At 39.2% G+C, this 12,359-nt stretch overlaps 1 protein-coding gene across 1 annotated transcript in view; it reads right to left on the bottom strand.

The window, feature by feature from the left end:
• The window catches only part of UPF2 (UPF2 regulator of nonsense transcripts homolog (yeast)), a 144,137-nt gene that overhangs the window by 3,864 nt on the left and 127,914 nt on the right, over window positions 1–12,359 (bottom strand). Inside the window, exons 20-21 of the mRNA XM_006873166.1 lie at window positions 9,732–9,873; window positions 7,718–7,838 (exon numbers count right to left, since the gene is read on the bottom strand). Of these exons, the coding sequence (XP_006873228.1) occupies window positions 7,718–7,838; window positions 9,732–9,873 (263 nt within the window). The remainder of the gene's footprint in view (window positions 1–7,717; window positions 7,839–9,731; window positions 9,874–12,359) is intronic.

The following is a 12,359-nucleotide window of genomic DNA, read 5'->3' as shown; positions in this document are numbered from 1 at the left end:
TAGTCATTGCAATGAAACAATGAGTGTAAAACCGATGTTCTCCCATGTAAACAATAAAAACTGTAAAAAAGAAAACAGAATGATACACAGTAGCCAAAATGTACTGATGATAATAATAACCTTGTATATTTAAAATATACATTTGATAACCTGTTCCCCCCCCCCCGCCCGAAAAAACACACAACTACATTTAGAACTTAAGATCGAAAACTGTCAAAGAAAATGATGTAACAGAGAAGGGACTAATCCCTAAAATTAATAGAAAATTACAACACTTCTATAAGAAAAAGACAAACAACCTAATTAAAAAATGAGCCGGGGACACGAACAGATACCTCATCAAAAAAGACATTCAAGTGGCCAACAACATATGAAGAAATGCTCACAATCTAACTTAATATTTATTCATAAGAAATAAAAGCCATGACATGAACAGATACATGCACACATATGTTCATTACAACACTATTCACAATAGCAAAATGATAGAGACACGATAAACACACATCAGTGGAAGAGTGGATCAACAAACTTTGGTCCACAGACATAATGGAATACTACACAACATTGAAGAATAACAATGAATCTGCAAAGCACCTCATAACATGGATGAAACTGGAGGATACTATGCTGAGTGAAATCAGTCAATTACAAAAGGATAAATATTGTATGAGGCAACTATTGTAAACAGTCAAGAAAAAGTTTTATGCTAAAAGAAACATTCTTTGATAGTTACCAGGATAGGAAGGAGGGTAGTAATTCACTGGCGAAACGGTAGACACAATTGACTTGCATGGCAGGGAAGGCAATATATAACAAGAGGGAGGCTGATAGAAGAATAATGAAGACAGATGTACACAAAGGGAAGAATGCAAGGGTTAAGAGGGGGAGATAAATATTAGTTATATACACAATCCTTGAACAATAGGAGAGGTTCCACGGGTAGGTACATGGACAGATAACACAGGCTGAATGGGTATGGGAGGAAGAGTGGGACTATACCAAAAAATGTATTTATCTGACAGAGGATATTTATTTATACATGGGTATTTTACATCCTACTTTTGTTGAGTAGATACTGGGGTCTTAAAGGTGCACAGTAGCTATCTGAGGTCCTTCTGTGTACAGAAGGGTGATAAAAATGGAAGATTCTTAGAATCAACTAGTTTGACAGATTAATCGAACATGTGAGCAACAGTCACCATGGCTCTAAGAACAGAAGGAACTAGATGGTGCCTGGCTACCACTACCAATTGCTCTGAAAGAGATCACATTAGAAAGTCTCAGATTGATTGGAAGAAAATGTGAAACAAAATTCAAAAAAATATATTGCTAGTTAGCAATCCATGCTATAGGATAAGTACTGGATTGCTAGATTGCTAACTGCAAGGTTGGTGGTTCAAACTTACCAGGTACTCCTTGGAAAGTCTACATTTTGAATTTAGTTTCATATGTACACATATATATAGAGAGAGATCAGGCTTACTGGTCAGAAAGAGACTGGATAAACCCTAGGCAACCCTTCAGGTGTTGCTCAATTTTCAGCCAAGATATATAATGGGAACAACAACACTAGAAAGGTGTGTTCACCATGGAATGGTCAACTATTCAAGATCTAAAGGGCAAAATTTACCTAAGGTCTATGTTGAGAAGGGATAAGAAGGATGGAATGGAAATAAGAGCCACAGGAAGGAAGTGGGATTATTATTGTTACATAAAGGACACTGAACTCATTGCGATGAAGCAAAGTGTATGATTTGTTGACGATCTTCTCTGTAAACATTCACAATAAAAGATTTCTCAAAAAACAGACAAAAATCATTTAGTACTCCATAAGGAGCTCTGGTAGCGTAGTGGTTACAAATGAGGCGGCAAACCTCAAGGTCAGCAGTTCAAAACTACCAACTGTTCTGCTGGAGAAAGATGAGGCTTTCTGCTCTCATAAAGATTTACAGCCTCAGAAACCCTGTACAGGGTCACTATAAGTCAGAACTGACTCCACAGCACATAACAACAACAACAACAACAAGGCTAAGAAAACACATGTTCACACATTTCTTTGTTCTACAACAATGCTTATCCATACCTATATCTTAGGAGCACTAGCTTTAAAAAATCACATTTAAGATACTTTGCTATTAACTGTTACTTTGTTAGTTGTTGTCAAGTTGATTCCAACTCATGGCAACCCCATATGTGCAGAGTAAAACTGCTCCATATGTGGAGCTATAGGGTACACACTGGATTGCTAACTGCAAAGTTAGTGGTTCAAACCCACCAGGTGCTCCCTGGAAAGTCTAAACAGGGTTGCAATGGGTCAGAAGCAACTTGACAGTACTTAACAACAACATCAGGTTTTCAAGGCTGTGACCTTTTGGAGGCAGATCACCAGGCCTGTCCTCCAAGGTATCTCTGAGTGAGTTTGAACTTGAGCTGTCAACCTTTTGGCTAATAGTCAAACAATGAACCATTTGTGCCATCTAGGGACTCCCATAACACTTTACAAGGTGTCATTCTTAAAAATGATAAACAAGCTATTTTATTCCCTCCCCACACCCAGTCCAGTTATAATTTTAAGAAGAGGTTTAAAGTAGGAAGAAAGAATTGCTGAAGATTTGGAATGCTCAGAAAACAACAGAGAATAGCTGGAGAGCAGATCTTGAGGTAGTAGAACTTACATTTATTAAATGATTGAACAATTACTAATTTTTAAGTTCCTTTGTCCATTCAACAAATATTTACTAAGCTTCTATTATGTACCAAACATCAAGAGCTATGAGGGAGATATAATGAGAAACAAGAAAAGACTTAGTCTGTGCCCTCACAGACTCTTTAATCACACGGGGACAGAGACAAACTCACAAGTAATTAAGTAGGACAGAGGCTATGGAAGGACATTGAGTCACGGTGACAGTCACTTGCCTGTGTCAGACTTTAATGAGTAAGGTGAGACCTGAAAATGAGCGGGAGTTACCCAGGGGAAAAGCTGGAGAGTATCCTTGTGTTTTAGTTACGAGAACTAAAAGGTCATTTTGTTTGGGGTTAGGAGAAATAGTAAGAGATGACGTCAGAAAGGCAGGTAGACCCACATCACGCAGGGTCTTGTTAACCAACTTAAGGAGTTTGGGCTTCATTCAGAAGAGGTCACATAATCAGACATTATATCTGCGTTTTAGAAAGGTCACTAAGGGCAGCAGAGAGCATGAAACTGGAGACTGAAAATTCAACAAGGAGGACAGCAGGACTCCAAATGAGAGACGATGATGGTCTGCTGTAGGCTCTTGGTAGTAGAAGTGGACTAAAGTGGACACGAGTGAGATATATTTAGTGGTAGAATGTAGTGGATTTTGTAATGAAAGGGAATCAAGGGAGGAAACGGAGTAAAATATAAAACCTCCTTTTCTAGTTCTGACAACTGGTGAGCAGCTAGAGAACATGAGATGAGAAAGAAGCTTGGGAGGTAGGGGACATACAAGGCTAACATTTCTCAGACACCTTGGTAACTGTTTAATAGGCAGTTGGATCTACAGTGAGGTTGGGGAGATAGCAACTGGGCAATGGGAAAAGTGTAAGATGGTAACAAGACGGCCAATGACTGCCCCTGAGAAACACTTAAGATTTTCTTTAGGGAGAATAAAAGGAGTAGGAGTCAGAACTGGGAGAAGAAGCAGAATACAGCAGAGTCGTAGACAAAGGGAAGACAGTATTTCACGAATAAAAGAAAAGTGCACAATACTAAGTGCTGCTGATATAAAGTATGAAAAGAATAAATCAACAGGATGGTAGCTGGTGTCCCCAACAAAGGCAATTTCAGTGAAACAGCAGGGGCAGAAATCAGACTACAATGAGCCATAGTACAGGGCTGACGCCACGGTAGGTATCCTACGGCAGATATCAATTATCTCACCAAACTTCATACTTTTGGATTCTGTAAAGTTTTGACTGTAAAGCTCACAAATTAGAAAAAGACACTATATTCATAATATCTGAACTGAAAAAGAACTAGGTACTAATAAAAATAATTCTCTTCAGAGATGTTAGGCTGCAATATGGAAGAAGTTGTCAGAAAACATCAAGAGAAAAATATTCAATAAATTTTAACCTCTAGCGACAAAAGAAGGAACAGATTTCAGGAACACATGGATATATATTTGAAACTACTTTTTAAAAAAGGGCAAAAAAAGGAAACCCATTTCTTCCATTGCCTGTTAACATAGTTTCTACATGGATCAGCAATTAAAACAGGTTTTATTAAAGAATTAATTAATGCTGTTTGGGAAGTTTAAAATAACTTAATACCTTCTTATGCCTAACTAGCTACATTTGTAACTTGGATTTAAAAAAAAAAAAAAAAAAAACTACACTCATCAGATGCTAAAGAACAGATCCCCTAACTGTCATGACAAACCTATTTTCTAAATTGCAATTTGATTAGGTTATCTAAGAGTAAAAAGCTCAGAGAAAAAATATTATTAGGAACACACATACATATTCAATAAGTATAAGACATAAGATTCCAAATGTACATTTTCTCTAATGCTACTCTCAATAATGAGTTACTTTTGCCACACCCAGAACACTCCCTTCTATACCTCCTGCCCTCTCGCAACATCTTGGGGCTGTTGAATATCCTTAGTCTACACACTAACACCCTGACTGAGATCAGTAAGAGCAGCAGAAGCCAATGTCAGTATTGATTATAACCCGACCACAAGACAGAAAATCAATTAAGTTGATGGTACGGTTCTGTTATCTCAGGCACTCCCAAAACTTTAAATAATCCTATTCTTTAGAAAAAAAAAAGGAGCTCTGGTAGCATAGTGTTTACACACTGGGCTGTGAACCACAAGGTAAGCAGTTCAAAACTACCAGCTGTTCCGCGGGAGAAAGATGAGGCTTTCTGCTCCCGTACAGATTTACAGCCTTGGAAACCCTGTACAGGGTCATTGTGAGTTGAAACCGACTCCACGGCACTTAACCACCACCATTCTTTAGAAAAAGAAGAAGAAGCTAGTAGAGAACATCTTAGCTGTGAAATTCCTTATAGAGTTTTAATTAATTCACATTAAATAACTCAAGATTAATTTTAAGTGGAAGAACAAGGTGGATGGAAGAACAATTAGGCAGGCTTGCGTGGGCTAAGTGGGACAGAGGTAAATAATGATGTATGCACAACCTTGGAACAACAGGGCTCTGGGATACAGGCATTAGGGTGTGGTTGGAATGGGCAAAAGCGGGGAAATAATGTTAAGATGCTTGGCAGTCTTTTGAATCTTGGTTTCCCATGCATACATTACAAAATAGACACTTGAGGGGGAGAGATAAGAAAAGCCAGATACATCACCATAGAAAGCTTGTAACTTCGTCTTCTGCCTATAACTGATTGTTGTTTTTGTTATGTGCCGTGGAACTATAGCGACCCTATATAGGGTTTCTGAGGCTGTAAATCTTGATGGGAGCAGAAAGCCTCACCTTTCTCCCACGGAACAGCTGGTAGTTTTGAAGCGCTGACCATGAAATTAGCAGCCCGATTCGTAACCACTATGCTACCAGAGCTCCTTGGAATACCTAAAATGGGGTTACAATGTGCCCAGTGAAGGAGGCTTCCTATGGCTCCTAAATCCCATCCAGAATCTTCTGAGGTGGGAAATTTCCACTTGAAAGGACAAGCAGAACAGCCTGGAGTGGCTAGAAGAACAGAAGATACTTCCAAAAAGAAAGACCGACAGGAAAAATACAAAACAATAATGACAGTCCGACTGACTACTACAAGAACAAGCAAGTTGCTCGTCCAGGAGACATTAAGGCAAGAGGTCAGGTCCCCTCAGGGCAAACCCCCTTCCAAAACTAAGACTCACTGGGAATACACGAGCAGACATATGCTCTGACTGGTGACCATGTTGGTCACCGATAAGGGTAAGTAGGGAAAAACAGCAAGGAAGCTGCGAGCTAAGCCCTACAAACTTCAATAGACTCCTGTGAACCCGGGTGGAGACCTCGTTGGCCAGCAGTGTGGCAAGACCTGGGGACTCTTGGGCCCAGAGTAAGTGACACAGCCACAGAGGACTAGAGTGGAGAGTGAAGCATCCAGCTGATAAGAAGAGAGGGCATATGCATAAGAACACCCACACTTGCAAATATCCACTTGACCTGGCTTCAATGGCTGGATGATCAGAACTCAACTAGAAGAAAGAAGAGGAAAAAAAGAGTACTCTTGACACAATTTGATGAACTTGATCTACACCTATGGATGCAGTAGCTCAAAAGGGAACAAACCTTTACAGCAAGGATCATTCCCACCCCCTCGACACACAGGGTAGACAGAGATGGGCAACATGGACATTGGTTACCCAAAATGGGGGGCTACAAAGGCAAGAAGATGACTGGCTTACAAGCTTTCAAGAGGGAGTCTAGATCCACAGGGTGCAGAGGAAGGTCGAATCTCTACTGAGTAGTATCCAATCTGTCTGGGCGGGGCTAATGAAAGGATATGGGGTCAGGATTCATGTGGCACAATAGTGAATAATTACTATCCGAACTGACTGTGAGGATTGGAATGTAAAGGTAGACATTTTTTAGCAAAAGAGGGGCGTGATTGACTTTGCAGTCTAGGAACGGAAGTCCCTGGGACCATGAAGGGAGAAAAGAGCAAGTGCGGGACCCTACCCAGAGAAGCAGTGACGCCAGAGATGGAGGCAGAGATGATGACATGGAGAGATGGAACGGCTGGGGACTCTAGACCCAGAGAGGGAGAGGGGCTGTGTGCTGATGACCAGGGGTCAGGCTTGTAGTATACCCTCTGGTTGGTTGATGATGCATGTAGGGGATTGTAACCATGGAAATGAAACAATATAGGATAGGATGAACGTAAACCTAATGTTCTCCAATGTAAACTATCACATAATTCACAATAAAACATTTTAAAAAAAGATTAATTTTAAGAATTGGCATGAATCTCATCAGATAACTTTTTAACATTATATAATTATATGATATGAGACAAACAGCAAATTTTATCTGCATGTTTCAAAGTCTAGCAAATAGGCTATTTATTAGTTTTTGTAAATAGTTAAGATTAGTAACCTAAGAAGTCCTAACAGAAAACTTGCAATCTGTAACTTGGTTATTGTTAAGTGCCGTTAAGTTGGTTCTGACTCATAGTGACCCTGTAAAGGATTTCTGAGGAGGGATTGGTGGGTCTGAACTACCAACTTTGAGGTTATCAGTCCAGTGTTTAAAATCTATAACTGGTCTTCTCTATAAATTCAAAAGCAAAAAATGTAAAAATCCAAAGTAGTCCATTAAGAGAGAACAAAAGCCAGGATCTATACAGTTAAACCAGTTTCTTTTTGGGAAAAAAACAACCACCCTGCTATAATTAATGTACAAAATAATTTTCTCTTCTCTAATTATCTAAACATCTAAGGAGCTCTGGTAGCATAGTAGTTATAAGTCAAACTGCCAACCACAAGGTCAGCAGTTCGAAACTACCAGCAGTTCCGCAGGAGAAAGATAAGGCGTTCTGCTCCTGCAAAGATTTACAGCCCCAGAAACCCTGTACTTAACAACAACAGTTATCGTCAATTCAAAGACGTTTCTATTTTGCTAATGGATGGGCCGGTGTTTATTCTTAAGTATATATAATATGGACATCTCTAATTTACTTAAATGGAAGCCATGAAAACAAATAGTTATGAGAAAGTACAGATTTTCTTACCTGCCACCAGTCTTAAAGATTAGATCTGCATTAGGTGCTCCCTTTGGATGTTGGTAACGAGGCCTTCGCTCACGATTGGTGTTTGCTGGAGCAGGTCGCTGTGCAAGAGACTGCAACATTTCTGTAATTAGGAGAAAAAAAAAAAACAGTTTAATGCTTATAAATGCACTGCATCTCTATGAGCAAATAAAGTTGCCAGGAGATCACGTTTATTAGTTCTCTCAGGTAGCTGACTGAAGAAAAATAATAATTCAAATGAACAAGTATTGAAAGAGCATGGTAAGAGATGAGATTCTTTTTCTGCCTTATGCTTACCTTTATTGGCAATCTGGCCACTACATAAATGTCTTAGGAAGTAATAAAACAGCTTAAGAGGCAGTATAGCATAATAACTAATAGCACTATGTTTGGGTCCTATAGTATTGGTTCAGATCTTAGCTATGCCACTCACTAGATATAAACATTTTGATTCAGGTTCCTTAAATGTGAAATTGAAAGAATAGAATAAACAGAGTTTTGAAGATTAAATACTTTAAAATGAGACTTAAAATAGTGTTAGACCTGTGGTTGTGGTGGTTATGTGCCGTGGAGTAGGTTTTGACTCACAGTGACCCTGTATAGGGTTTCCAAGGCTGTAAATCTTTACAGAAGCAGAAAGCCTCATCTTTCTCCTGCGGAACAGCTGGTAGTTTCAAACTGTTGACCTTGTGGTTCACAGCCAGATTCGTAACCACTACGCTACCAGAGCTCCTTGTTAGACCCGTAGTAACCATTTAATGGTTTTAGCTTTATTATTGGAGTCCTGGTGTGGTGCTGTAGGACAATGCTCTGGACCACAGGTCAGTTTGAACCATGATCAGCAGTTCAAACCCACCAGTCACCCTAGGAAACCCTAAACTGGGTAAAACAACAACAAAGCTATTATTCTTAAGAATGTTCAGCATCAACTGAAAAACAAGATTCCAGAAGTGGATTATAAGACAGAAAATGAGAGCTATTTATCTGCACAACACTTTATTGCACAAAAGCAGTTTGTACACTAGAGTGCTATGTAAACAACAATGTGATGGCTTTAAAACCTGGAAACCACACAAAAGCCATGCAAGGTTGCACTAAACTCAAAAGCAAGTATGCATAAAACGAAAATCTTAATTTAAGTATGCCCTCACATCTGAAGGAATACTGGGTCCTAAGATCAGGATAGGAGTCTTGGTAGTACAGTGGTTAAAGAACTCGACTATTACCCGAAACAATGGCAGTTCAGATCCACCAGCTACTATGTGGAATAAAGACGTGGCAGTCTGCTTCTATAAAGATTTACATTCTTAGAAACCCTACGGTTTTCTACTACATGGCAGTTCTAGTGTGTCCAAGAGGGTTGCTATGTGTTGTAATCGATGCAATGGCAATGTTTTTACCTTTTTTTTTTGTGGGGAGGAAGGAGTAAGGAGGGGGAAGACCAGGATTCACAAATATACAATATACAACTGAGGTAATAAACATTTGTTGACTCAATTTGCTCACAACTGATGGCAACATCAGGCAACTACATGGCTAACAATATGGAATCTAATTGAATCATGGATTAGCAATTAAAATATACAACAAACAAAACCAAACCCATAGTCACTAAGTTGATTCCAACTTACAGCAACCCTGTAGCACAGAGCAGAGCTGTCCCAGAGAGTTTACAAGCCTATGATCTTTATGGAAGCAAATTGTTAGTTACACATTGTTCACCTGCAGAGTGGTTGGTGGGTTTGAACAGCTGACCTTTTGGTTAGTAGCCAAGCCTTAGCCACTGTGCCACCAGGGCTTCTTGGATTTAGCAGTCAACGATCAAAATTTTATTGTTTCTACTTTTAAATCGTAAGAGGAAAATGAGAATGGGATTTTAAAAACCAATCAACTTCTTAGGCTAAACAGGTAGAAAACAAAACATGAAAAGGTGAATGAGGACAACTTTGATAAACACTCCAAGGCATTAAGATTTTCCACTTGCCCTAGAGTTTACCTTGATAATCTTCTTGTTCTTGCCGTTCATTGATATCTAGTGTGAGTTTTTTCATTCTCATCCTTTCTTCTTGTTCTGCCTGTTGCTGGTTCCAGTGATTTGCAGCAAGTTGGGAAGACATGGGTACATTAAGGATCTTAAACTGAGAAAAAAAAAACATAACACAGAAACCACAAACAACTTGAGAAAATTGAAAGAAAAAACAGATTTCAAATAAAACAGCAAATAGAATTAAATGAGGTTGCAAAATGTACCTTATTTGGAAGCATTTATCTAATAACAGAGGACATTTTATCTTATACATTATATCATTTATGGAGCTATGGGTTAAAGTGCTGGATTGTTAAGGTTGGTTTGAACCGCAAGGTCGGCAGTTCAAGTTTACCAGCCACTCCGTGGAAACCCCACACAGAGTCACTAAGAGTCAGAACTGACCTTATGGCACTTACCAACAACAAACTTAACATATAGAAAAACTTACACATCACAAACTAAAATCTCTATCCTTTCATTTCTCTCCTCTGGAAATAGTTCTGTGTACCTGAACTATATATACACAGAACAAATCTGAATCAATCTTCAACATTAACATCCCTTCAAATGTCTGGAGATAGCCGTGATACTGGGAAGGGAGAAAAGTTAAAAAATTGACCTAAGAAAGGTCAAGAAGGAAGAGGTCTATCTCTGGAATGTTTTGTTTTTAGCAGGACAGCCCTAGTTTCAGATGGTTTATAGTAACCAAACCTCTTGATGTTCTTACTTGCTGACCAGTCGATTCCAACTCCTGGAGATCTCAGTGCACAGAGCAGAACTGCTCCGAGGGGTTTTCAAAGACTTTAAGAAGCAGATCACCAGGCCTGTCTTCTGAGGTGCCTCTGGATGGGTTTGAACTGCCAACCCTTCCAATAGTAGTCTAGTGCTTAACTAGACTGTACCAGCCAGGGACTCCAAAAAAACAAGGATTAATAAATCTATAGGGCATGGCTCCCTGGGAAATGTTAAGCAAGCTATGTAATTACATTTAAAATAGAAATGTTTCATAATCTAAATTTCCTTGCACACCTACCATAAGAAACTTTGCCTATTGCTTTGGATGACTTGGAGAGCTATGCTTGGGATCTCAGACCTCTCTCTGTATTTGTATCTGTGCCCTGTGATTGCTTGCATCTAAATTATTGGTAAAGCTTAACAATGAGAAAGTGTTCCAATTTGTTTGAGTCTGATTTGACAATAGGATCCTTTGTATCGTCTCAGATGTCTTCTCTTTGTATTCTCTTTCATGATGTACTTCAGTCAATCAATGTTCGTTCCCACATTAGGCCAGATAAATTGAGGTGAAAACTATTAACTGTGGGTGTGAAACCATCTACAAGCTCAAGTAACTACACTTCAAATTTATCACAGGTAATTAAATACCTCTGGTAGCATAGTATTTATAAGTCAAACTGCCAACCACAAGGTCAGCAGTTCGAAACTACCAGCCGCTCCGCAGGAGAAAGATGAGGCTTTCTGCTCCCGTAAAGATTTACAGCCTCGGAAACCCTGCACAGGGTCGCTATGGGTCGGAATCGACTCGACGGCACTTAACAACAACAACAAAATAGCAAAATGAAAGTATAATTGAGGTATTCCATTTAGCTACCAACTCAATGAAATTATCGTTTCATGCTGCTTGCTTTCTCTGACCAGTACTGACTCCACGAACTATCACTTTCTATTTCAAAAGCTCAAACCACCATTTTAAAAAAACAACTCTACTGAGTTATGCTTCAGAAACTACACATTGAAAATATATAATTTGATGGGTTTTCATGTGTATACATTTGAAAAATCCTAACCAAAATCAAACTCATCATCTTCAAAGTAGCTACATACCTCATTGTAATATTCAACAAAAATGAGAGCATAGCTGCTAGCAAAGTAAAAGCTACAACATAACACAGTCGCCAAAGATAATGTTCTACATCCTAATTTGGTAAGCAGAGACTCATGAACAGCCATCTAAGGTACAACTACCGGTCTTTTCAGGTATGGAAGAAAGAAGAGTGATGAAAACTGAAGATGGTTAGAATCAATTAGTCCAATGGACCAGTGGAACCTGTGAACATCACTCTCCACAACTGTGAGACCAGAAGAACTATATGGTGCCTGGCTACCACTCCACCGGCTCTGAAAGGGATATTAGAAGTTCCCAGATAGAATGGGAAACAATGTGGAACAAGTCTCAATATTATTTAAAAACAAAACAAAACCATAAGCTCACCAGTCAGAACAAGACTAAAGAAACTCGAAACTATAGCCACCTTTCAGGTCTGTTCCTCAGCCTTATGGCTCAATATTCAGCCAAGTGGTAGATAGGTATATGGGGGGGGGGGGATAACAATATTTGTAAGGTACTCTCAATCATTCAGTGGTTGACCTTCCATGGTAAGCATACCTAAGTTCAGAAGGGGTGGGAAGGTGGGTGAAGTTGAAATAAGAACCACAGAACCACAGGGGAGATGTGGGATAACTGTTGTTACACTGAGAGAACTATAATCAGAGATAAAATGAAGTGTATGATTTGAATGTAAAACTGATGATCTGCCCTGTAAACCTTGACTCACAATGTTGTTGTTAGGTGCCATC

This window comes from Chrysochloris asiatica, unplaced genomic scaffold (assembly GCF_000296735.1).
Source record: "Chrysochloris asiatica unplaced genomic scaffold, ChrAsi1.0 scaffold00226, whole genome shotgun sequence".
NCBI lineage: Eukaryota > Metazoa > Chordata > Mammalia > Afrosoricida > Chrysochloridae > Chrysochloris > Chrysochloris asiatica.
The sequence above is the reverse complement of the archived record's forward strand: the minus strand, read 5'-3'. Positions and strand labels throughout refer to the sequence as shown.